Raw genomic sequence first — 26,658 nt, 5'->3', positions numbered from 1 at the left:
GGAGGAGACGGGTGCATGATGGAATATTGGGTTGGGGGATCACACCATTGGGGGAGCAGACCCAACGGGTCTGCACTTGGTCTAGTTAATATATAAAATACAAACCCATCCGTCCGCCTGCAGTACGGATCCCTTCCTGCCTTTTGATTCGTTGACGGCTGCTCCTTCTTATCAGCTTCAAACACACTTCGAAACAAAGTTGCAAGACGGGAACACTGAACTTTTCACTGCTGCAGCAGGCAGGGGAGGTGGAATTGAGGGAGGCAGGGGAGTGCTGGAAACTTACATTTGGCAACGGCTTCAGTTCCATTGGAGGAGACGGGTGCATGGTGGAATATTGGGTTGGGGGAATCACACCATTGGGGGAGCAGACCCAACGGGTCTGCACTTGGTCTAGTGATTATATAAAAGTCTGTGGCTGCCGCCTGCCGTCCGTCCGCCCGGCTGCCGGCTGCCTTCCTTTTGATTCGCTGCTCCTTCCTATCACTTCCAACACACTTCAAAACAAAGTTGCAAGACATGAACACCCTGAACTTTTCACCTCAATGGGATATCACAGCAAGTGCTTCAACAGGAGGGGGAGGGCAAATTGGTATTGCAATTGGAACTGCTGCAGCAGGCAGGGGAGGTGAAATTGGAATTTTATTTAAATCCACTGCTGAGGGAGGCGGGGGAGTGCTGGAATCTTACATTTGGGAACGGTTCAGTTCCGTTGGAGGAGACTGGTGCATGGTGGAATATTGGGTTGGGGGATCACACCATTGGGGGAGCAGACCCAACGGGTCTGCACTTGGTCTAGTATAGATTATAATTTCAATAGCATCAGATAAACCTCAATGAACACTTTCAAAATAGAACATAAGAACAAAGGTGCCTTTTGTGTTGTTTAGAATTAAATAATGAGATATTGGGGTGCTTATTTGTCTTTTTTAATTGTGGTTTTGAGTTACTAGCATACAGTGCCCGCCATAATGTTTGCGACAAACACCCATCATTTATTTATTTGTCTCTGTGCTCCACAATTTGATATATGTAATAGGAAAAATTTTAATAAAGGTAATTTTTATACATTTTGGTTTCACCATGTAGAAATTACAGCAGTGTTTATACATAATCCCCCCCCATTTCAGAGCACCATAAAGTTTGTGAGACAACAATGTCATGTAAATGAACGTAGTCCTGTTTAGTATTTTGTTGCATATCCTTTGCATGCAATGACTGATTGAAGTCTGATTCATGGACATCACCAGTTGCTGGGTATCTTCTCTGGTTAAGCTCAACCAGGCCTGTATTGCAGCCATCTTTAGCTATGCTTAAGAAGGAACTGCAAATGCTGGCCGCTCCTCCGCTGGCATGGCCGGCCGCCTTGCACATACGCACTGCCACGGCCTGCACATCCTCCCCCTGCACATGCGCACAACCATGGCCAGCACATCTTCGGCTGCTCTGCACATGCGCACTGCCACGGCAACTGGTCGGCGCCAGGCACATTCTCCCTATCTTTGCATTGTGGGAGATCTGGCCACCATTGCTGTCCGGTCGCCGCCTCGCCACGACGGCTGAAAACCAACACAGAATCACTCCCTGTAGCTGGGGGCAATTAAACACACCAGAGCAATTACAAACACCTCTAGAGCCATGTGTCCCAAACAAAGGGTGCCATTAAATGGGGGGACTATGTATAAACACAGCTGTAATTTCTACACGATGAAACCAAAATGTATTAAAAAAAAAATACCCTTTAATAAAATCTGACAGTGTGCACTTTGACCACATGTTTTTTTTTTCTATTACGAATCTCAAATTGTGGAGTACAGAGGCAAATAGATAAATGATGGATTATGGAGGGCATCGTACATTGTTCTTAGAAACTGTTCTAATAATTAAAATTGACATTTTTTTGGTCACTTAAAATTGAAGTACAGCACAAAGAAAGTATTGATTGGGTGTCATCCGCATGCGAAAATGGGTCATCAATCAAACCCCAAGTGCAGACCAATACTTTAAACACTTGATTGTTCTTAAAAAATGCTGACTTTCACAGTAGATCTACTTTCCAACCCTTTAGTAGTGCTATATAGTTGATCATCCTTTTTAATTATAGTAATTTGGTATTAATCCAAAATTATTCTCTGTTACTTTCATGGATAATCTTAATAATTTGCTTTGTTTTTGCATGTTTTAGGAAGTAGAACAGCTGAGAATGGACCGGTTGCAAATCGATGAGCAACTCCGGCAGATTGGTATGGGGTATAGGCCAGTGGCAAGTCGACCAGAGAAAGATAAGGGCTACATCACTGATGAGAGTACTGCTTCTTCACTGCGTGGTGGCAGATCCTATCGTGGCCGCGGTCGTCGAGGACCAAATTACACATCAGGTTATGGTAATTTAATTACATTTTAATACCAATTGATGCTCAGATACTTCAGACTATATATTTGTAGAATATTTTTTTTTTTTTTACAGAGTCTAGAATTAATTTTCATGCAGAGTGAATACAAAATTAGGAAAGAGCAGAACCTCGCGGGTAGTAATTTCTGGATTACTCCCAGGGCCACATGCTACTGAGGGCAGAAATGGAAGGGTAGGCCAGATGAATATGTGGCTGAGGAGCTGATGTACGATGTTAAGGAAACAGATTCTGGGAACATTGTGCTACTCAAGAGGGTGTAAACTAGATTGGCAGAGCGAGTGGGTCCCAGAGCAGAAATGAGACGGATGAGAAGTTGGGGGCATATACTGTTGTCAGAGAACAAGCTTAGTAGACAGGACAACTAGTAGTATGGCATGGAATGAGGAAAAACTGTGGTTTAAACCGCAGAAACAAGAACCTGCAGATGCTGGTTGAACTCAAAATGGACACAAGGTGCTGAACTAACTCAGCGAGTCAGGCAATACCTCTGGAGAACATGGATGGGTAATGTTTCGGATCAAGACCCTTCTTCAGACATATTGTACGGGTGGGGGAGAACAAAGCTGGAAAAGGGGAGGCGCAGACATAACCTGGCAGGCAATAGGGAAACATGGCGAGGTGGGGGTTGATCATAGATGATTGGAACAAATGCCAGAGATAACTAAAGAAGGAAGGTGTGCCACAGGTTTAAAGTTGTAGATTGTGCAGCTGAAGGGAGGAGGGAAGAATAGGTGGGAGTCCAGGTGGGGCACAGGGAACGGAAGGGTGAAAAAAAGAGAGGGGGGGGGGGTGGGGGGGGGTGTTGTGCACAAGGAAAGTGGGGTGGTTCATGAGAGGTTACCTAAAATTGGAAAATGGTCATATCATTGGGTGATAAGCTGCCCAAGAGATGTTCCTCCAGTTTGCTAGTGGCCTCACTCTAGTAATGGTGGCCCAGGACCGAAAGGTCAGTGTGGAAGGGAAGTTAATGGGAGATCCAGTAGGCGTTGACCTTTGTTCCAACCATCTGTCTATGAAAAAAGGAGAGCTCCTGCCGCCCAATTACCTGCCATGCTCTGTTCTGCCTCTCCCTTTTCCAGCTTTCTTCTCCCTCCCCAGCCCCCCCCCCCCCTTTCCCCTCCCCCCCCCCCCCCCCCCCCCCCCCCTATAATCAGTATCAAGAAGGATCTTGACCTGAAATGTCTGTATTCAATATGTATAGAAGCCATGCGAAGAGAGGACGCAATTCTTAGAGATTAAGGTAGGACAAGTGACTGAAGTGTTAATGGAGCATTTTGGAACTAGTGACCATAATCCTCCCGGTTTTTAAAATAATTATGGAGAAAGATACAACCCGTCCACAAATTGAAGACCTAAGTTGACACAAGGCCAATTTTGGAGGCAATAGGTGGGAACTTGCAGAGTACAACTGAGTTTGACTGCAGGTAGAGGGATGTCTGGAAAGCGGGAGTCTTTTAAAAGTGTGATAACAAGAGTTCAGAAACAGCAGTTTCCTGTTATCTTAAATGTCAAGCTTGGCAAATTTAGGAAACTTTGGCTGATGACGGATATTGAAGCTCTGGACAGAAAAAGAGACGCATATATCAGTTTGGACAGAAGATATACACGAAATGCTGGAGTAACTCAGCGAGACAGGCAGCACCTCTGGAGAGAAGGAACGGGTGACTTACTCCAACCTTTTATACGCTGACGAGAAAACTGAGGGGGACTAGCCCCCAAAACAAGCATAAGCTAAAGATGGCACCAATACAGACTTGGCAGGGCACCACCAGAGAAGAAGCAACTGGTGATGTCCATGAATCGTAGAATTCAAGCAGTCATTGCATACAAAGGATATGCAACAAAATATTAAACATGACTACTTTTATTTACATGACATTGCTGTGTCCCAAACATTATGGTGCCATAAAATGAGGGGGATTATGTATAAATGCTGTTGTAATTTCTACATGGTGAAACCAAAATGTATAAAAATGCCCTTTATTAAAACTTGACAATGTGCATTTTTACCGCATTTTGTTTTCCTATTACAAATCTCAAATTGTGGAGTACAGAGGCAAATAAATAAATGATGGGTCTTTGTCCCAAACATGTCATTGGTAGCAATGTGCACCACCTCTGGCTGCTCATTCTTCCCCTTGGGAATGTTGTGTAACCCGGTCACTTAGTATTCAAGACCAAGATGAATAGATCTTTAGATATGAAAGAATGTGGAGTTGGTGTGGGAAAATGCCACTGGGGTATAAGATCCTAATGAATGGCAGAACAGATACAAGGGGCTAAATGCTTCTATGTCTATTTTAAGCCTTTAATCTAATTTGCCCTGCCCTTCTTATGAATTAATTGCTTGTGTGGCGAGTTAATAGAAATTTAGACAACATTAAATCTGCAAGTTTAACATTGCCAATGAAGTCTGCTTGCTTAGATGCCTCCTTACGGCAAAATAATGTTATTTTTAGGAGGAGCAGCAGGATGACGATTTCTGGTCCACATGTGAATAACTGGAAACTGTTCTGATGAGAGAGTTTGAACTAATAGGTCAACACTAGAGTGTGTAATCTCAAAGAGAGCGATAACCTGTTGCCATATGCAAATTGTTGTTGGTTTGAATTTATGGCTCAAGATAGTTATGGGAAATGGATTATGATTCTTGAGACACTGCTGCAGTATTGGAGTGAGAGACAACTTTTGGGTGGGGTTGCAAACTATATCTTGGTGATTCTGATAGAAAACAGAAACATAAATTAGGTGCAGGAGGAGGCCATTCGGTCCTTCGAACCAGCACTGCCATTCATTGTGATCATGGTTGATCATCCCCAATCAATGACCCGTGCCTGCTTTCTCCCCATATCCCTTGATTCCACTAGCCCCTAGAGCTCTAACTCTCTTAAATCCATCCAGTGATTTGGCCTCCACTGCCCTCTGTGGCAGGGAATTCCACAAATTCACAACTCTCTGGGTGAAAACGTTTTTTCTCACCTCATACTTGAATGGCCTCCCCTTTATTCTAAGACGGTGGCCCATGGCTCTGGACTCGCCCAACATTGGGAACATTTTTCCTGCATCTAGCTTGTCCAGTCCTTTTATAATTTTATATGTTTCTATAAGAACCCCCCCCTCCCCCCCTCATCCTTCTAAACTCCAGTGAATACAAGCCTAGTCTTATCAATCTTTCCTCATATGACAGTCCTGCCGTCCCAGGGATCAATCTCGTGAACCTATGCTGCACTCAATCACAAGGATGTCCTTCCTTCCAAATTAGGAGACCAAAACTGCACACTATACTCCAGATGTGGTCGTACCAGAGCCCTATACAATTGCAGAAGAACCTCTTTACTCCTATATCAAAATCCTCTTGTTATGAAGGCCAACTGAGTTGGATGATCAGCCATGATCATATTGAATGGTGGTGCAGGCTCGAAGGGCCGAATGGCCTACTCCTGCACCTATTTTCTATGTTTCTAACATTCCATTAGCTTTCTGCACTGCCTGCTATACCTGCACGTCAGCTTTCAGTGACTGGTGTACAAGATAAATATTTTAAAAACTAGGTAATTGGAGTAGAGGGATCAGCTGATCGTCATATTACTTTGAAAAGGAACGGTTAAGGTCATAAAGCAAGGTAGACACTTGCAAGATGCACAGAATTTTTGTAACCATGGATCCGTGAAAATGTTAAAACAAAAAAACATGTCATTTTAATAACCTCGTCTTAACAAGGGTGGTGTTACATGCTGATCAGAGTGGGGAAGTAAAATGGGTATCTGTCCTGGAGAGGAAAGAATGGGAAACTAGTATTGTTACCTTGGGAAAGGATGACTTGAAGGAAATTATCAAGAGTGGAGATAAAAGAACAGAAAAATGTTGGTTGAATAGTTTTTGCCCTCAAACTCCAACATGTTATCCTTTAAAGCTGTGCTCCTGAAGGTTATTGAGATTGTTGGTAAAGCAGTTGAGGTGTGGATGTCAGACATTACAGCAGTTCTTGCCAGCACCTGTGAACCTGTTCATTAAGGTTGTGGAGTGAGGGTAGAGTTTTGAGATTTGGCCGGTTGAATGTGCACCTTGTGGTTACTAGCTTCTTTATGTCTTGCATTTTTCATGGAACTGCTTCCCTCTTTTAGCTTGGATAATCAAGTGCAATTGTATGTTATCCTCATTATAAGCTTCAGAATCAATTTCAATGAGTTCCTGCAGGTGGAGCTAAAATGAGACTAACTTTTGACTGTCCATTTGTGCAGTGTATCTGCCCATAGTTTAAATTTCCTTTGTTTTGTACTTTCATGTTAAATAGTCTGTTCCATGATTATGTTCAATGGAAGCTTGCTATTTCTTAAAATCACCATTTTTCTCTTTTACCTGCCTATTTGCTTAATCTCCTTTGCTCCTCCTAACCTACTCGCTCATCTGTGATGGAAGTTTGTTTGGTCTTTTTACTCTCGTATTATTCCATTGTTACATATTTTACCTTGTGATGTAGTCATTTACGCATATCTCATTGTTTCTACACGTTACAATTTTCTTCCTTAAATGTTTTTCAGTGGGAAAAAATGTTTACCTCGCCCCTCAATCTTTTATTTACAAAGTTGACTGATCCTAAAAGTCTTGTCTCCATCGTAGATGTAATGAGTTCAAGTTTTAAATTGTCACTGCCAAGAAAGATGTTGCATCACCTACCAGTTTCTTGATTTCATGAAACTCCAATATTCTAATAGGAGTCACATCTTCAATCTATCATTTCATATTGTGTGACGTTGCACAGAATTCATTAGGAGGTTAAGACAATTGATTTATGGGCTACAGCTGGGTATCTTGACATTTTGATTCTTTCAGTAAAGGAACCTTTGGATGCAATGGAAATAATATCGGTTTGGTGACTAGAATATGATCATTGAAAGCAAAGTTTACGGGAATGGGAACTCTATTGGGCCATCCATCTGTTGTTCCAGAGATGATGTGTCCAAACAAAAATTGGGAGCAGGAATCTGGGAGCACATCAGTTTGATGTTTAGTGATTAGGGTGGTGGGAAGGTGAAGTGAATTGTGAAATACAAGGCGTAGCTGATGCAGTTCAGTTCAGATACAAGATCAAAAATAAAGTGAAATAAATATTAAATGGTAAAACTATTAATTGAGTGAAGGAGCAAAGGCAGCTAATTGTATTGACTCAGGCCATTAAAAACAGCAATGCAAGCAGAAAATGTCATAAGGAAAATGAGGACTGAGGCTTTGTATTTAGCTCCGAATACAAAATCGTGGAGGTAATATTAAATTTGCACAACACATTGATGCGTTCTTACCTGAAACATAAAAATGCATTGGAAAGATGTGGAAATTCATTGGAGTGATTGGCTATTTTAAATAAAATCTTCACAAACTGACACTTCTCTGCCAGAATAGAGAAGATTGAGTGGTAACCTAGAGTTCTTTAAGATCCTACTGCTTGTACTCATGGTTGTGACAATGAGAATACTTTGTGACAATGAGAATATATTTCAGACTCAATAATTCAAAAAGAAACAATTGATTATTTTTGTTTTATTGGATATCTGAGGTTAATTGTATGTGGACTATGGCTTCATTACATCAACAATGTGTATTTATTTGTTGCTCAGGTACAAACTCTGAATTGTCAAATGCTTCAGAGACTGAATCTGAACGAAGAGATGAACTAAGTGACTGGTCACAGGCTGCTGAAGATGATCGGGAGTCGAGACCACATCGTGACAGTCGAAGGCGGCCTGGAACTGGGAGAGGTCGGAGTGGAGGGCAATCCAGCAGAGGGCATGGGGGAGCACGTGGTGGCAGCTCGTCAATTAGTTCAGGTAAGATTTTTAAATAGGCCTTCAGAGTGGCAGAGTCAGAACATGATGCTTTATATTCCCTAATTTTATTACAACCATGACCTGTTTTAGGTTGGAACAAAGCCCAAAGATCAAAACAAAGGTGTGAGACAAAATGGTTGAATAGTTGGGAATTTGTGAAGCCAAAGGAAGAAATGTGGACGGAGAGGTAGGGGGGAAATGGGAGTGAGTCTAGGTGGGGCACAGGGGAGGGGGGAAAGAAAGGTGGGATGTGGGGGAGAAAGGGGATGGTGAGGTGGAGGGTTCTTGGAGATTACCTAAAATTGGAGAATTCAATGTAAATACCGTTGTATTGTAAACTACCCAAGTGGAATACGAGGTGCAGTTCCTCTAGCTTGCGTGTGGCCTAGCTCTGGCAGTGGAGGAGGCCTTGTACAGCAAGGTAAGTTTGAGAAGGGGAGTTAAAATGGTTAGCAACCAGGAGATCCATTAGGCCTTAGCAGACTGAGTGCAAGTGTTTGGCGAAACGGTTATTGAGTCTACGCTTGGTCTCGTTGATGTGCAGGAACACTGGATGCAAAAGTTGAGGTTAGAGGAGGTGCACGTCAACCTTTATCTAACCTGGAAGGACTGCTAGGGTCCCCGGGGGTATTCTAGAGGGTATAAGGACAGGTATTACATCTCTTGCAGTTGCAGAGGAACTGGGTCTACCTGTAGAAGGGGTGGTTTTGGTGGGAAGGGTGAGTGCACCAAAGAGTTGTGGAGGGAGCTGTTTCTGTGGGGGCTGGGGATGGGAGATGACTGGTGATGAGATTACGTTGGCGGTGACGAAAATGTCGGAGAATGATGTGTTGGGTGTAGCTGGTGAGGTGATAGGGTGAAGTCCACGGGAGCTCCCCTCACCACCACCATCCTTGTTCTCACTGGGGGGTGGGAAGGGGGGGGGGGGGGGCAAGATCAGAACTGCAAGACACAGAGGATACATGGGTGGGGGATCTATCAAAGACTGCATGGGGAAATCGTTTACTAAAGGAAGAGGACATCTTGGGTGTCCTAGAATAGAAAGTCTCATTTTGGGAGCAGTAGGTGTTGAGAGTATGGAATGTCGTCTTTGCAAGACTGGTAGGACAACGTGAGTCCCGACAAAGAGAGTTGGTACACAGTGCTAGACGTAACTCGCAGTCTGTCCCTGTGGGGGGGACTGGGAGGGGGGGGGAAAGGGGAGTGAGGTGTTAGAACAGTCCAGATCAAATTTGAGAACAGGGTGGAAATTAGTGCTGAAAGGTTATAAACAAAGAGTTCTTGAACTGCAAGCAAGACACAGAGGATAGCGGTGGGGGATCTATCAAAGACCGCATGGGGAAATCGTTTACTAAAGGAAGAGGACATCTTGGGTGTCCTAGAATAGAAAGTCTCATTTTGGGAGCAGAGGTGTTGAGAGTATGGAATGTCGTCTTTGCAAGACTGGTAGGACAACGTTAGTCCAGATAACTGAGAGTTGGTAGATTTGTAATAGACGTCATTCGATAGTCTGTCCCTTGTGATGGAGACTGAGAGATCAAGAAAGGGGAGTGAGGTGTTAGAGACAGTCCAGGTAAATTTGAGAACAGGGTGGAAATTAGTGCTGAAGTTTATTAAATCAATGAGTTCTTGCACGGGTGCAGGGGCAGCCTCGATGCAGTCGCCGATGTAGCGGAGAATGAATACTGGATGGTGTCGGTGTGTACCTGGAACAAGCACTGTTTGATGTAATCAACAAATGGCAGGTATAGCTGGGGGTCATGTGAGTAACTTGAAGAAAGTGAGAGGGTTCAAACATTCTCTGGTGCTGGGTAAAGAGATCTCAATAATACGCTTCTTTCACATGATGCTCTCTTTCATTGAAGTATAAATTGTCAGTGGATTACAGGATTATGGTTTGATGGTGTACATTATAAGATGTTATTTGGAACGGTTGGTCTCTTGGGTGTGTCATTTGCACAGGTTTCACTGTGCCTAGTTGCTTTTACTCTCCCAAAACAAGTGTAGTGAACCAAATATTTGAGTCATTTTATTGATAATGATCCAGCTCTAGTTTTTTTTAGTTTTTTTTTATTTCACGATATAGAATAAATTGGAATAAAAGCTAAATTATGTCTTTAAAACCCACAGGATTCGAGACACTTACTAAAATTCCCCTTCAAAATTGCAACAGAAAAATTCAAGTATCTGGGTATTCAAATTACGAGAAGACACAAATCATTATTTAGTGCCAATTTTATGTCACTATTAAATAAACTGAATGATATGATTAAATTTTGGAAAACGCTCCCGCTCTCATTGATAGGTAGAATTAACGCTATAAAAATGACTTTCTTACCACAATTAATATATTTGTTTCAAGCGATCCCAATATATATTCCAAAATACTTTTTCAAAAAACTAGATTCTACTATCACTCATTTTATATGCGATTACAGCGCACACAGAATTCAACAAAAGCATTTGTGTAAACCTAAAGAAGTTGGGGGTTTATCATTACCTAACTTTATTTATTACTACTGGGCAGTGCATATTAAGAACATAATGTACTGGTTGGATAGTTCCACTCAGCAGTTGGAGTGGATAAGAATGGAGAAAGAGGAGCGTTATCCGCACGATATAGGAACGATCTTGCTCTCACCGATAAAATTGAATAGTATAATATATAAGAAGAACCCAATTATTCACAATACAATAAGAATTGGAAACAAATAAAAGTATCCTTGAAATTAAATAATCTATCAGTACTAACCCCACTATTGAACAACCCCGCATTCAAACCATCTCTCATCGACAAAACATATCAACAATGGGATAGACTGGGGATTAGGAAAGTAGGGGATATGTATGAATTGGGCAAACTGTTATCATTTCAACATTTAAAATTAAAATTTAAATTGAAGAATAATCAATATTTTAAATATATATACAGATATGTGAATTTATGAAGAAATATACACATAGATTTCAAACTATATTTTTAGGCCCTTTAGAAGAAGCAATGAATATTAAGGCTGATTCACAAAAACTAATATCATACTTTTATAGTAATATATTAAATAGAGAATTACCTTCAACAGAAGCACTAAGAGAAGATTGGGAGCATGAGCTAATGATAAAGATCTCGAAGGATAGATGGGAAAAGTATCCGATGAACACACATAATTGTTCTATTAATGCAAGACATAATTTAATTCAATTCAAATTATTACATAAACTATATTATTCAAAAACGAGGTTGAATAAATTTTATCCAAACGTCTCTCCCAGATGCGATAAATGTTTGTTTCAAAACGCTAATATAACACATTCATTTGTAGGATGTACAAAGTTGAATAAATTTTGGAGCGATATATTTGATATATTTACAAAGCTTTTCAAGTCCAGAATAGAACCTAAAACGGAATGGATTATATTTGGAATAATAGTAGATAACAATTTAAATAAAGACCAAAACTTTTAATTTAAATTATGGGTTAATAATTGGAAAGAAATTGATACTTAAATTTTGGAAAAATACAACCATACCAACTGTTAAAATGTGGATTAGGAATATGATGGACATAGCACGTCTTGAAGAAATTAGACTCCGACTAATAGATAAATATGACCAATTCTTAAGGAGTTGGTCTCCTTTCATCGACTTTTTGGAATCGTGTGTTGCAGCGGTACCGTAAAGATTGCTGATTTCAGTTCATGCCGTGGATAGATCTACGTCTCCGAATAAAGATTTGAAAATTTCTCTTTTAAGGGGCCTTCTCTCCTATTTCTACTTTCCACTTTTTCTTTTTTTTTTATAAACACACTTCACGTTATTCTATTCTCTACCATCTATTTTTCCTCTTTCCCCTTTCTATTGTTTTCTTTTTCTTGTCTTGCTTACTTCCTTTTCAAAACATAAAACTAGAGGTTGTACATAGAATGGATTATGGTATGACATAGTTGGCACCTAAAATTAGGTTCCACTGTACTGTTTTGTACTGTATTAACTTCTAATAAAATTTAAAAAAAACAAAAAAACTAGTTTTTAACATGTAATATACATGTTCCCAATAGCTTGCTTGAACGTGTACACAATTAAATTGTAAAGAAATAGAAATATTATGTACATTTAGATATTTGAAAATAGACTTAATAATATTTATTTTTCACTCAGTGTTTAAGGATCCAGATAGCAATCCTTACAGTTTGCTAGATATTGCTGATAACACGGAAACAGACCAAACAGCAGACACTGATGGTAGTGAATCTCACAGCAGCTCAACCCGTCGCAGGAGATCACGCAGACGAAGAACTGATGATGATGCTACTATGATTGATGGAATGACAGAATCAGACAGTGCTTCAGTTAATGAAAATGGTGTAGGTATGTAAATGCCCAACTTACTTGGAAGATTATTTGCCCAGTTCATATTTACGGGCTGGCCTAGGTTACGTACACCTGACATGGGCATCCCTACTTATGTGTGATCTCCCATAATATTTTGAATTCAAAAGTCTACATACATAATGGACATTCCTATAAATGGCAGAACTAGTTTCTCTCTCCATTTGTTGTAATTGTTCTAGTCAATCTTGTGTGAGATTGATGCCATTTATTACATGTATGGTTCCCAATATCAAGTGACTTTTCTGTATTTTCTGACTTGTGGACAAAAACGACTTTTGGATGTCTGTTAAAACAGAACCGATTCGTTAACTGGGGACGGCCTGTAACTTGAATTAACTCCATGCATAGGACTGCTATAGTAAATAAATCATTAAAGAGAAAGCCTCCCTCACCATTTACATTTACAGATGATAATGAGAGGAAACCACAGCGGCGTAATCGCAGCCGCAGGCGTCGTTTACGTGGTGATATTGAAAGCTCTCTGAGCAGAGACAACCAGCCAGGTAACGCCCATAACAAGCATGCTAGGGTGTTTAGAGTATTAACTTTTTTAAATTTGTGTCACTGTTGCACATTATCTAATTAATTAAATTTAAACAGCATGTCTTCATGGGCCTGCTGCTTGTAAATTATAAAGTTGCTTTGAAAGTCTTAACAGATTTGATTTTTTAAAGTTACTGTGCTGAAGAAATGGCAATTTAAAAACTTAGTATCTTGGTGCAATAGTGTATATTTATGAAGGATATCTAGGATTTTGGCTTTAACTGGTGTTTTTTTCAAGGAAGTTGCCCACATTATGAAAAGTCTAAGATTCCAGGTGATGGATCAGATCTTGGGTTTCTGGGTCTGAATAGTGTAGACCAAGAAAATCCCAGGTCTGAATTTAGTTCATCCCATTTAAAGTGAACATTTAAAATATCCCAGATTAAAATATCCCATCTGTTTAAGGTATTACAATTAACTCCAGTGCTTAGTTTGAAAGAGAAAAATTAAAATAGCCATCCAGCATGCAGATTAGCTTTCCGTTTCATCATGCCATCCTTTTTTGCATTGACGATTCCATTTTTTTTTTCAAATATGATTTTTTGGGATTTGGACACTGTCCCCCACTAATTGTCCTAGAGGTGATAAATGCACATTAAAGAGGTACCTGCTGCTGAGCAGCTTGTTAGACTATTTAGGAGTCTGGAGTTATATATTGGCCAGATTGGCTGGGTATGGATGGCAGATTTCCTTCCTCTCAGGCCACTGGTGAACTATATTTTTACGTTAGTTTTGGTATTAACTATTCTTTCCAGGTTCCACTTTATTAACTAAATTTGAATTCCCTGTTGGGATTTCAACTTGGTCTCCCAATTGTTAGTGCCTTATCGTTGGAATATTAATCATGTAATTTAACCATTGCACCACCTTTGAACGCTGACAAGTAAATTTTGTGGTCTAATTCTTGATTCGTCATCATATACAGTATCTATGAAATGGAAATGATGCTGGTAGGTGCATTATGTCTGTGCCAGCTATCTAAATGGTAGCACTAATCTTCTCTTGACCCATGCACTGTAATCCTTTCCACTTTAGTAGACTGCCTTCTGATTGAAACACCTTTTCTGTTTCCCTTTTATAAAATCTTTTAAGCAATGTTTGAATTTTCTTTGATCTTCTCTGTTCAAAGAATAATGTAGGATTTTCTAGTATCTATGTGCAAGATTTGTCCCTCGCCTCTGATATTCTGAACAATACGTCTGGAACCACTTCAGTCTGACAGTCGGTCCTAATTCTTGGTGCCCAGCTGAGTATAAATTAGTTACATAGAAACATAGTTTAAGTTATTTTAGTATAAAATCCTTTTTAATGCACTTTGCATGCTTTTTTTTTCTAGATTTGTGTTTGTGAACACTCATTTGTGAACCCTACTTAGTTTATACTAAATGGCACAATAACTTTCCCCTTTCAATTATGAATCATGTTGACCTCTGATTTTAAGCTGCCATTTGGGTGTCCTAATTACTAACATGTTTTCCTGAGATGTGCTGTTCTCATTAACCTCCTCTCTGTTTATTATGCAATAATTTATAAGATAACATAATTGTAATATTACTGTTCTTTGAAGTACTAAATGTAGTTTGGTCATTTTTCACGATGTTTCTTTATTCTAAAACTGAAATTTTGTCATGCGTGGGCCCCAGCTGTGCCTGCCGTTTTTGGTTAGTTCCATTGACCAGTTCTTGTTTCAAATATACACTGGCACCAACTCTCAACTCTTTCTTTGCTACATTGACGACTACATTGGGGCTGCCTCCTTCACCTGTGCAGAAATTTACCATGAACTTCCACCCTGCATTCAAATTCACTTGGACCTCGGACACCCCTCTCCCCTTTACTGCTCTGTCTCCATCACAGGGGACAAACTATTGATTGTTGTCTACAAACTCACCAATTTCTGCAGTTATCTGTACTATACCTCCTCTCCCCTTGCTTCTTGCAAAGAAGCCATCCACAACTCAATTTCTCAGTCTCTGCCACATGCTCCCAAGGTGAGGCTTTCCATTTTAGAACATCTGACATGTCGTCTTTCTCTAGCAAATCTGACCTTTATACATTTGTAGTCATAGATGGATCCACTTTCCTGTATCCCGTTCTACTCTCGCTCTCCCTGCTCCCAGGTGGAACAAGGATAGAGTTCCCCTAATCCTCGCCTTTCACCTCAACATCCTACACATCATTATCCAATATATACGCCGCCTTTAACTTGATCCCATCACCAGTCACATCTTCCCATCCCCATCCCTTTCCACCTTCTGCCGAGATAATTTCCTCCGCAATTAATTTCTAATGCAACCACAGCAGATGCAACACCTGTCCCTACAGTTCCTCTCTCGCATCCATCCAGGGACCCCTTGCTGTCCTGGGTGAGATGGAGGTTCACATGCAACTACTCTAACCTCATCAACATTTGGTGTTCCCAATTTGGGCTCCTTTACATCAGCGAGACCAGGGTAGATTAGGTGACTTTCGCCAAACAAGTGCTCGGTCCACTGGATCTCCCGGTTGCTAACAATTTTAATTCCCCTTCTCATTCCCATACTGGCCTTTCTGTCCTGGGCCACCTCCATTGCCAGAATGTGATCATACGTAAACTAGAGGAACAGCACCTTATATTCTGCTTTGATAGCTTACAACTTAATGTTTGAACATTGAATTCTCCGATTTTAGTTAACTCGCCTACAATCACCCTACTTTCTCTCCTTTCTTCCCCTCCTTTTTTCCCACTTCTCTTCCCTGTGTCCCTTATCGAATTAGCACCCATTCGTCTGCATTCCTTTCTCTGTAGCAATGTTACAAAATTTTGAGATTTACAAAATCAAGTCTGCAATTTATCCCATCAGATAAAGCATAACAATGTTTAATTTGACACCAAATTCACTTTCATATCTCAAGTATTAAAAAAGTTATGGCCATTTTCATACTCGGAAATTAGCATCTTGTTCCCTATTGATTTTCAATGGACATTACAAAAAAGCTGTGATCTTGGATAGTCAAAAGCCCATTTCTTAAGGAAAGATTAACATTTTTAAATAGCCTAAGTGTCCAAAGATTATTCACAAATAATTCACAATATAACATGATTTTTAAATCTAATTTACATTAATTTATAGGCCAAATGGAAGGAATTTAGTGTTCAATTGTTGTAAATAAATGCCCATTTAAATCGGCTTTCTAGTGGGTTCATGTGAACGCGCTGGTTTAGAACGTTGACATCGCACTGGATTAGTGCCCTCAAATGCCGAGGAAAATACTGCGGGATATAAAAAGCCCAAAATGAACTACTCGCTATAGATAACTTGATATATAGGGTTATATATATGCCCCATTTAATGTAAAAATAAGGTACATACCTTTAATTGTTTGCTTTATAAAACCCTGGGGCTGCGAGAGGTTGCGGAAGAGAATTCTACAAGCTAAGGTCAGAACACAGCCAAGATTCAATGGATTAAGCCATGCTGGTAACCCTATCAAATTAATTGGGCTGTATTAGATGCTGCAGATATGGCTGGCTTAAGGCAGAAGGACGTGGTGAAATGTGGTTTCTTCTATCCTTTTTACTCAGAATATACCGACTCTCCATTTGATTAGTTGCAAGCCCTCTGGTAAATTGATGGCAGATACCCCCAGGTTTATGCGCTGCCAAGTACAGGTGCAGAAGTTATAATTAATTAAAAGCTAGAGTACAATATTTTTTATGCACTGCACTTCACAAAAGATGCATTGATCCTTGGTGGATGTACGGTATTGATTTTGTCAACAATATTGGGGTTTGAATGATGAAACCATGCTTCTGTTTACTTGCACATTGATGGCCGAGGGTGATCTAAGATATTTAAAATTGGAGCAAGATTGGAAAATGCACCTTTTATCGTGGAATATAGAAACAGGCCACTTAGAGTTTGAGGAAATCCTAGCGAATTAGAGGAAATCTCAAATGTAATAGTTAAATATTCAAAGACTGCATAATGGATGAATTAGGTTTTAAGGTACCGAGCAATATTGTTAAAAGGTGAATAGACAGTTGAGGTACAAATTGTAAATGAAAAGTAGAAGAAGTGGAGGGAGTCATCTTTTCCTTGTTGTATTTACACATGCAAGTTTTAATTGTTTATTTATTAAGAATAAATAGATCTTTCTGATGCCTTTATTCACTCAGATGACTGTTTTCTCTCAGATGATTGTTATCAGTCTTACTGGTAAGAGTTGGTAGGAATAAGGGCTTAAGGGATAAAAAATAGTTTTGATAGCAATTGTAAAAGGCTTGAAATTGTTTGCAAGAAAATACCTACATTATCTGACTGGATGAGGAATTATTTCCACACTTTGGCTATAATCTAAACTGCTATTGAATAGCATCCAAAAGAGCTATATGAATTACTAGAAGGGTGCCATATGTGCCATAGTGGTCAAGATTAATTGTATTGAATAAATTAAAGGACACGTCTCTCAACTAAACCACAGGCAAAGTGCATTTGTATACATTTGCGCAAGTGCACATCAAGCATACATAATTCAGCTGGAAGCTACGTTGCACTAATGTGCATTCTCAGTTTTGTGTGCTTGGTGCTTCTGTTTTTATAATTTAATGCAAAAGGTAGAGATTGATGAATATCTCAAATTAAGTAACGTTTATTATTGTCAGATATTTCACTGTTGTGCATCCTTGTAACCAGTTTTGTCGTGTTGGTACATTATTTGTTGAATATGTAGCTTTGTTACAGGGTAAGGAATTCCATAACACGGTTCAGTATCTCGTCAATGTTCAGCGTCATGGATGTAGTTATTCTATCTCAAAAATAGAGTTGCTTTATGTTTTCTTCTTCTTTCGTTTGGCGTGCACATCCTAAAGTTTTTGGACAACTTGTTCTATTTGATCTTCCGTTTGTGCACGTCGAGTTGATTGCATTAGTCGAAACAGGGCGGACCACGTGAAGGTTGCAATCTTCCACCCCTTTATAGGTTTTGGGGAATGGGAACTAATGTCACATGGGCCTACAAGTCATGTTGCAATTTGGCAGTTATCCAAATCCATCCTTGACAAGTTGCAATATGAACAAATAATTTGGGTCGAGGAATACTGTGCAACTTTTCTTAATTCACCTACTCTTAAATTGTACTCTTCACACGCCCCTCCTACCATCCAGCAATTGTTTTGAATGTGTACCATCTGGAAGTCACATCCATATACGGGTGCTGAAGCCTTCCATGGTAAAGCATTTGTTTCTTTGTCTTGCAATATAAATATTTAGGATTTACCTTTTCCTTAACTAACTGCATACCTCTAAGATCACCTCTTATTTACCAGCTATTCAGGCTGAAAACTTGAGTCCATTCTTTTCTCATCTTTAATAGTCAGAAATAGCTTTGTGACTTTTCACTGTACTGACTCCAGCAATTGAATGTGTCTCTTGTGGGATGGGATTAGATATTCAAAGTGCAATTTGCCCAGAACATGTGTATGATTTGTTACTGACATCCTGGCTTTATAGTTTACATCAGTTGTTTCTTGCACTTGAATATATGAAAGTTGGTGGGGATTGGATTTCTGCCAGAGTCGATTAGATATTTCCCAGAATTGGTGCAGACATGTAACAGGCTGTTTGAGGAAATGGTAAAACAGGAACAATTATCATATACTTATTAAAAGTCTGATCTTGTACGTGTGTATATAAATATATATATCAAAAACACTACGCGGTAAAAATTACATTTTTACACATTCCGATTGGCATTTTTCCCGTTGAGGCCGGGAACACCTTATCTGAACATTTTATGCCTGATTTCTCGACTTATTCTCAACTCATTACTGATTAAAAGTAAAAAAAAAAGTCAAAAGACTTTGAAATTAAAACCACCAGCTTCAACTGATGACATCACAAAGGCTCGGCCTCAATGAAGATTTCATCCTATATTTGACATGTTATTTGCGATTAAAGCTTTAAAAATGCCAACTTTCACAAGAATTTTACACATTTTGATTCACATTTCCCCCCTCTAGGCAAAGATAACTTTCACTCAACATTTTATGCTTTATTTCTCGACTTATTGATTAAAGTTTAAAATCAAAATCAAAATACCTTGCATTTGAACCCGACCAGCTTCAACTGATGACGTCACAACGGCGGGGGGGGGGGGGGGGGGGGGGAGCTACGGGTAGGGAATGGGTGCATTGGAGGAATAGACGCAATGGGCCTACACTTGGTCTAGTAATGTATAAAAGTCATTCAGCCAAGTACATGAATATGAAAGATTTAGAGGGATTTAGGGAAAACGCAGCAAATACCATCATAGCTCAGGTTGGCAGCTTGGTTGGCTTGGACTTGTTGAGCTGATCAGCCTAGTTTTGTGCTCTGTGACTATTTTGAGGGCCCTCTTAGAGTTACTAAATTGTGAATATTTCTTGGATTATTCACATTTTGCTCCGTGTTTAACACTTTCAAGAAATCCTGCAAATGCACATGTTTGTAGTGATTCATGGTTGTGTTTCAGAAAGAAATTTGAAATGTTGGTGTTTTATTTTCAAAATTATTTTGATTACATTTACTTAGATTAGTTTTACAGATTTAAATAATTTATAAGCAGCAACTGAATCATTAAGAGATTGATAGAATTGGTATTTTCCAAGTAGGTCAACTTTAAACTTTATCTGCATGGTAAAAATTATGTTGCTAAGTAGTAGATTCAGCTCCTTCTGTGATGCAAATTGTACATAGTTCAAAATCATAAATAGCATGAATACTCTATACATTTAATACCAAGTGGCACAATCAGCTAATTGTTATTTCTTATGGTTGTAATGCTTATGGTCTTTTGGTGCTAAATAGTTCACCAAATGAATTAACTAGTGTTATTAATTAGTGCCCCGACTCAAAGACATTGGTGGAGAGGGAAACGCCTGAAATACAAAGCTAATGAAAAAAATGTTTAGTTGTTTGCACATCTGAAAATATTTACTTATGTCTCCAGAAATATTCTACTAAATGCGTGTAAATTATCAATACATTTCATGATTGGGCAATGTAATTTTAAGTAAAAATTTCCCGTTAGCCTTTTTCCAACCTTGACATTAACTTTGTTAATGAAAAGATTTGTCTGTTATTGTCCTAAGTCCCTGAAAAAGCTACCAAAAATCGGCCAATATTGGGGGCATCATTGAAGAGGGAGAATTAAAAATAGAAATTCCAAACATTTTTATTATGGCAAAGAATTCACCATCACATATGAGGGTGTATGTGGGTGAGTGAGGGGGTGGAATACAGAGTAGGGAATATGGAATAGGGATTAAAATGGAAAGTTGGATTATCATGGGAAGATGGTAGATAAAAACAGCCAGCTTCTTTACTATAGTAATCCTACCCAAGTTGCTGTTGATTTAGTGATTCTTTCCGGGCAGACATGACCATGATTGACCACCTATAGGAAGTATTGTTAACTGATTTAAATGCTGTAGGGCAAGATCAGGTTCTCAGGATAAATTAAATCGAAACTGTCGAAGTAGTTTTAATCTTCTATTATTGTTTTGCGTACAAAAGATCTACTGTGTCTATTAAGTGATTTTCAATTTGTCACTCAAACTCTCATTAAACTTGGGTGACTTAAGTCTGGAAAATAGCTTGATTAATGTTGATAATTGTTCACTTATTAGGCAGTTGCTTGAACTCAGATTTATAGGTTGGATAAATGGTGGTACTGGATCGAAACAAAAGAGCTACATTTGTCTAAATGCTTGATTTAACTATACATATATCCACAACTATCAGTATTACATAACATTCTAGAATATTGTTTGATTAAAATGATTGGCAGAAAATAAAAGTTAATTCATGCAAAACCATTTTAGGGGCATACCGAATGAATTGTAAAAATCTTTTTTTGTTTGTTTTTCATGGCAGTAACTGTAGCTGATTATATATCTCGGGCAGAATCTCAGAGTCGACAAAGAACCCAGCCGAAAGAGAACCTTGCAGCCAGCAAAAAAGCAATTATCTTGGTAAGAACTTGAGCAATGAAATTGGGATGGTCTGATTGGTTCTCACATGCATGTGATTATTCTATCTTCATGCACTGAAAATCTAATGAGAGAAAATGTGATGTTGACAGTTTGCCTGTTGATAGTCCGCCATGAATGAAACTTCTCCCCTTTCAATCGCTTTGGATGTTGTCACATCTTAGTATCAAACATTCCAAAATGGGGTATTCCTTGGTTACAGGAACTGTAAAGTTTCATCTGTCCAAGCAAGGCTGTTTAACTTTCCTCTGAAGATTACCTCTTATTCCAAATCAGAAAATCACAAGATGATGAATGAAGGTTATTTGACCACTTTCCTCCTTCACTCATTCCCATTTAGAGAAGTGTTATTCTGCCCATTAATTTTGTGTGTTTTACCAGCTTTTCTCCCATTGTACATGTTTCATGTACATTTTGGGTTAACTAATTTTCATGTGCTGGGATTTATGGCCAATGTACCGATAAATTCTATTGGTACATTGTAACTTCTGCTTTAAAAGTTCCATTACCTGGCTCTCAATAACTCTCCATTGGTCCATATGGCATCCAATTGCTGCCTCGTGCCACTTCTCTGACCTCTTAAACACTTCACTCACTTTCCACCTCCATGTTTAGTCTCATACAACACTTGTTTGAATCACTTGTCTTTAGCCCCTTGTCTTTAAAGCTTTATAGGAACCATACAAGTTGCATATTCTAACTTGTTGCTGTGCACTCTGGCCTCCCGACAGTTTGATATGCAATCTTCATGCCTTTTCTTGTGATCCAATTTCATAGCTGCCATTCCTACAGTTGCAGCAGTAGCATTGTCTCCTTCCCTAAAGCCCCTGTCCCACTTACGAAACCTGAACGGAAACCTCTGGTGACTTTGCGCCCCGCCCAATGTTTCCGTGCGGTTCCCGGAGGTTGCAGGTGGTTGCCGGAGGTTGCCGGTAGTGGAAGCAGGTAAGGAGACTGACAAAAACCTCCGGGAACCGCACGGAAACCTTGGGTGGGTCGCAAAGCCTCCTGAGGTTTCCGTTCAGGTTTCCTAAGTGGGACAGGGGCATAAGTTATCATCTCAGGTCAATCAAATCTTACTTTTGTCCCTCTTATTTATATGTGCTGTCCTTATTTACATTTTTTACAAATGGTGTTAATGAAATATACCTAAGAACTTCAGTGATTGGCTGAAACCAGCACTGACCAGTTCAGCAGCTCGTGTTGGTGCTATAGAGGACATAATCTGTAATCTTTGTGGAATTTTCAGATTTGTGTGTAAAATATGCATTTTCTGTAGCAATTTTAATATGCCTCCTCTACAGGTACAAGATGATGTGATTGATGAAGTCTGTCCAGCTGTCAAGACCGTGAATGGAACAAACAATATTTCTGAGGAAGCCTCTGCACATGAGGATTCTAATGAAAGCCAACAAAGAGATCACCAAGGAAATGGAACTGAAGTTGTGATGAATGGTGTTTCTTAAAATTTTTCCATCATTATCCATTTCTATTAAGTTACATTTTCTATTAGTGCTTGTAAAAGCTTGCCAAAGATAGAGGAAGGACTGCCAGACTTTACGGCGCACTTTTTTCTAGTTCCTCCGTACTGGAATGGAGATGGGGAGGTTTCTTGAATAAAACACTTGTATGCATTTGTTTTTCACCTAGTTAAGTTCTCAATACATTATCAGATGTTGTGCCTTCAGACAGTAGATGCAAAATTAAGAGCTAGCTGGTTGTAGGAATATGTTTTAAAATGTGTAAAGAAATTTCAGATCATTCTGGAGATGGAGATCACTGACATTTACTGTAATATGTTATGGAGTAAAGCATTGGCTGCTTTTTGTCAAGTTCTCCAATATGCAACCACTTTTTCATTGAATAAGATAGAAAAATGCAATTTCAAAATTTTGCACTGAATTGTAAATTTAACATTAGGGATGCTAGGTGATACTAGTCTGGGAACTAGTCAATTTTACTAAATCTCTAGGTTTTTTAATGCTGTATGTAGAGAAAATTGCAGACCACTGGAGAATACTCGTTTGCATCTATATATCTGCAGGGACAATGGGATGTTGTTGGCAGTGACTATTTTACAAGGGGCTTGTTTGGTTTATTTATTAACTGTACAGTATTTAAAAATCAAGCAATGCTTTAAATATTACACTAAACTGGTTGTAGATGTCATTGCCAAAATAATCCAACTACTGTAAGATTAAGTTCCAGAGAAACAATTTTCCATGTAAACAACATTAGTTAGAATCCTTAGAGTTTTTTTGTTCGGTTGGTTGATGTGCAATATGTTTTGTATGCAGATAGTTGATGAATAAAGTTTGATCTTCCATCTTCTGACAAATATGCAAACAAATGTTTTCTCTAGGCTTAATGTTTTTGTTTTGCTGTATTGTATAAATATTCTACATGTATTCTACATTATAATACTAAGTGATTTATCTTCAACATAACTTTTAGAAACAATTGGTATGCTTTCTCTCCAGACAATTTCAGACTCTTCCCAACATAAGCACATTGAGCCACACAATATTGAGCTTGGTACTCTGAATTAAACAGAGAGTAACATGAGAATGTAATATAACTAAAATAGGGACACCAATCTTGCTACTGAAAATCTTTTTAGGATAACATTATTCTAACCTCAATTTTATGATAATCCACAAAAAGTCAAGAAATATTTAGCAGTTGATGCATATGTTGATCCTAATGGGACAAATTAGATTGCATAAATTCGCATTTTATCTGCTTGTTCGAGAAATAATCTTTCTTGCATCTTCCCATTGATTACGTGTGACACACTCACACTTTTCTAGCTATCAAAATAAAATTTGTATACTATAATACTGGGTTTTGCTAGATATTTCTCTAGTTCAACATCTATTATTCCACGTGGGTAGGCTATTATAAGCTGTAATGTACTCTTAACCAACCTATAAACGATTCATTTTGTGTTTTGATCGAAGAAACTTTTCACTGATTACACTTACTACTTTGATTCTTGTGTGACTTTATGCCATTTCTCATTGACATTAGTCTATAACTCACCAATTTACTAAACAGCAAGTTGACATTTGTTTATATCGTGTTAAAGTGCTACGTCTATTGGATATATATAATTGCACTCGCAGATCTCTAACAAATCTATCCAATTTCGATTGTGATTATGAGAAATTTTAAAACTTCAAACAACTATCCGCTAATTGAACATTTTGGTTAAGGCACAAGATGTTTGATATGAATAGTTTGGCTTGTAAAAATGTGAGGGCGTTGTCATCTGGTTGTAGGATAGTTTTTTGTTCACCACATTCAAAGAATGACAAAAAGTGATTGTCCTTTATTACCAGGTATCCATGGTGTAATATAATTCTGAATTGGTCATGTCAGAATGGATTTGCATCACTTATCTACGTCACTGATCAAATGAAAATTATAGGTTATGTAATCTTTTGAACTTTTAATTTGAGAATCACTCTGATTGAATTGGTCTTTGTTGGGTATCATTAACAGCCTCTCTCTAGTTAATGTGTTAATAGGTTAACAAAGTGTTCACCAGGTATTTCTGTTTTCATACTTGGAATAATGAATAGGTCTGATTTAGGGATTTATTCGAGGCTGAAACTCTCATGCAACAAAATCATCTATTAGGTAAAACGTTTGAGAGTTCATGCTGAAATGCTCATTCGCAGCTTTAAAAGCATTTAGTGCAGTACAGAACAGGAACTGGCCCTTTGCCCCACACTGCCTGTGCTGAACATGGTGGCAAGATAAACTAATTTCCTTTGCTTGCACAGGATTCATATTCTGCCATTCCCTGCATATCCATGTGCCTATCTAAAAGCTTCTTAGATGCCACTATCATATCTGTCCCTGCCACTACCCCTGACAGCATGTTTTGCACACTTGCAACTATCTGTAAAAAATAAAACTTGTCCTGCACCTATCTTTTAAACTTTAAGCTATGTACTCTAGTCTTTTACATTTTGTGTGTGTGTGGTTTTTTTTTGACGGCCCCATCTGCACCTCAATTTCATTTCTTCTATCACGTCTCCCCTTTACCTCCGTCCACCAGAGGTAAAAAGAAACAAGTTTGTCCAACCTCTCGTAATACCCTCTAATCCAGACAGGCTTCTGGTAAACTGTTGTTGTGTCATCTCAAAGACTGCACATTCTTCCTGTAATGGGGTTGACCAGAACTGCACCCAATACTCTAAATGCAGCCTAACAGTCATAAAACTGCAATATTACTTCCTGACGTACTCAATGCTTCAACTGATGAAAGCAAGCATATCAAGTGCACTATGTACTTTATATTGCCATTTTCAGGGAGCTATGGACCTAGACTTCGAGCTCCCCCCGTACATAAATGTTAATGGTCTTGTAATTCACTTATACTTCCTCCTTGCATTTGACCTCCCAAAGTCCACCACCTTAAAATCCATCTGCCATTGCTCATTTTCGTAGTTGATCTATAAACTGCTATTTTGGGATGTAAAGACTTTGGCGCATGTTGAGGCTGTGTACCCTTATTTATTATTGCCCCATCATTTATTCTTGGACATTTGATCCTGCATTCTACATCAGGTTTGACCTGCAGAATTTAAGTCGGTCTTACTGTCTGGAAACGGGCCCTTGTGGCCAACTTGCCCACACTGGCCAACAAGTCTCATCTACACTAGTCCAACTTTCCTCCATTTGGCCCATATCCCTCTAAACCTTTCCTATCCATGTACCTGTCTAAATGTTTCTTAAGTGTTGCGATAGTGAAGTCAATTGATTTCTCGGGATTGGGGGAAGAACAAAAGTTCCTTTCTGATTTGTTGCAATTTAAAAAAAAGTTTTAAAATGTGTTCGTGTTTCTTCATTTAAAATGTATTCCTTTTCAAATGCCTATTTTGCATTTGAAAACTTTAATAGGCAAAACTGAGATTGACATTATGCCAGGTGTGTATACAGTGTAAGTGTATGTACAACATCACTCTTGGCTCACATAAAACCATGCTTGCATAGGCATCCTGGCCAAGTAAGGTTGGCTTTCCAGATCTGGCTGAACTAAATTCAGGTAAGTGACCAATAAATCCAGGAATTCAATAGATATGCTCATCTGATAATCAAAAATATATCAGTGATGAAACTAAGGGTGTTGGCATTCAAGACTATCTGTGGAACTAAACTTTAACATTAAGTCGGTTCTGCAAATCCTCAATTTTTTCACTGGTCTATCAGACCCCATAGGAATTTTATTAGGTCAATGAGACAGAAAAGATTGAAAAGAATTCAACAGGAAAAACAGTAGATGTGGAGGTGATAGTTAACATTTTAGGTTCAAACTGGGATATGCTGGTTAAAATGAGAGGAAGGAAGGAAAGAACAAAAAAAAGTGATCAAAGTGCAAGTTGTACCAGCAATTTGATATAAATCGTAGAAAGTTATTCTCAGACCATTAAAACAAAACACAGTAGCTGCTCAGTCTGAAGGAAA

At 38.9% G+C, this 26,658-nt stretch overlaps 1 protein-coding gene across 3 annotated transcripts in view; it reads left to right on the top strand.

The window, feature by feature from the left end:
- The window catches only part of fxr1 (FMR1 autosomal homolog 1), a 58,353-nt gene extending 34,832 nt beyond the window's left edge, over window positions 1-23,521 (top strand). The window contains exons 12-17 of one of the 3 annotated variants that reach the window (XM_055645396.1): window positions 2,186-2,378; window positions 8,030-8,239; window positions 12,396-12,605; window positions 13,037-13,132; window positions 21,068-21,165; window positions 22,488-23,521. In XM_055645396.1, coding sequence (XP_055501371.1) covers window positions 2,186-2,378; window positions 8,030-8,239; window positions 12,396-12,605; window positions 13,037-13,132; window positions 21,068-21,165; window positions 22,488-22,649 — 969 coding nt within the window. In that variant the 3' untranslated portion in view covers window positions 22,650-23,521. Of the gene's footprint in view, window positions 1-2,185; window positions 2,385-8,029; window positions 8,240-12,395; window positions 12,606-13,036; window positions 13,133-21,067; window positions 21,166-22,487 lie in introns of all 3 variants that reach the window. The other 2 variants (XM_055645395.1, XM_055645397.1) reach the window with 2 other exon arrangements.
- Window positions 23,522-26,658: the final 3,137 nt, after the last annotated feature.

Source organism: Leucoraja erinacea, chromosome 14 (genome assembly GCF_028641065.1).
Source record: "Leucoraja erinacea ecotype New England chromosome 14, Leri_hhj_1, whole genome shotgun sequence".
In the NCBI taxonomy this organism is placed as follows: domain Eukaryota; kingdom Metazoa; phylum Chordata; class Chondrichthyes; order Rajiformes; family Rajidae; genus Leucoraja; species Leucoraja erinaceus.
Note: the sequence above shows the minus strand (reverse complement) of the source record. Positions and strands in the feature narration are given on the sequence as shown.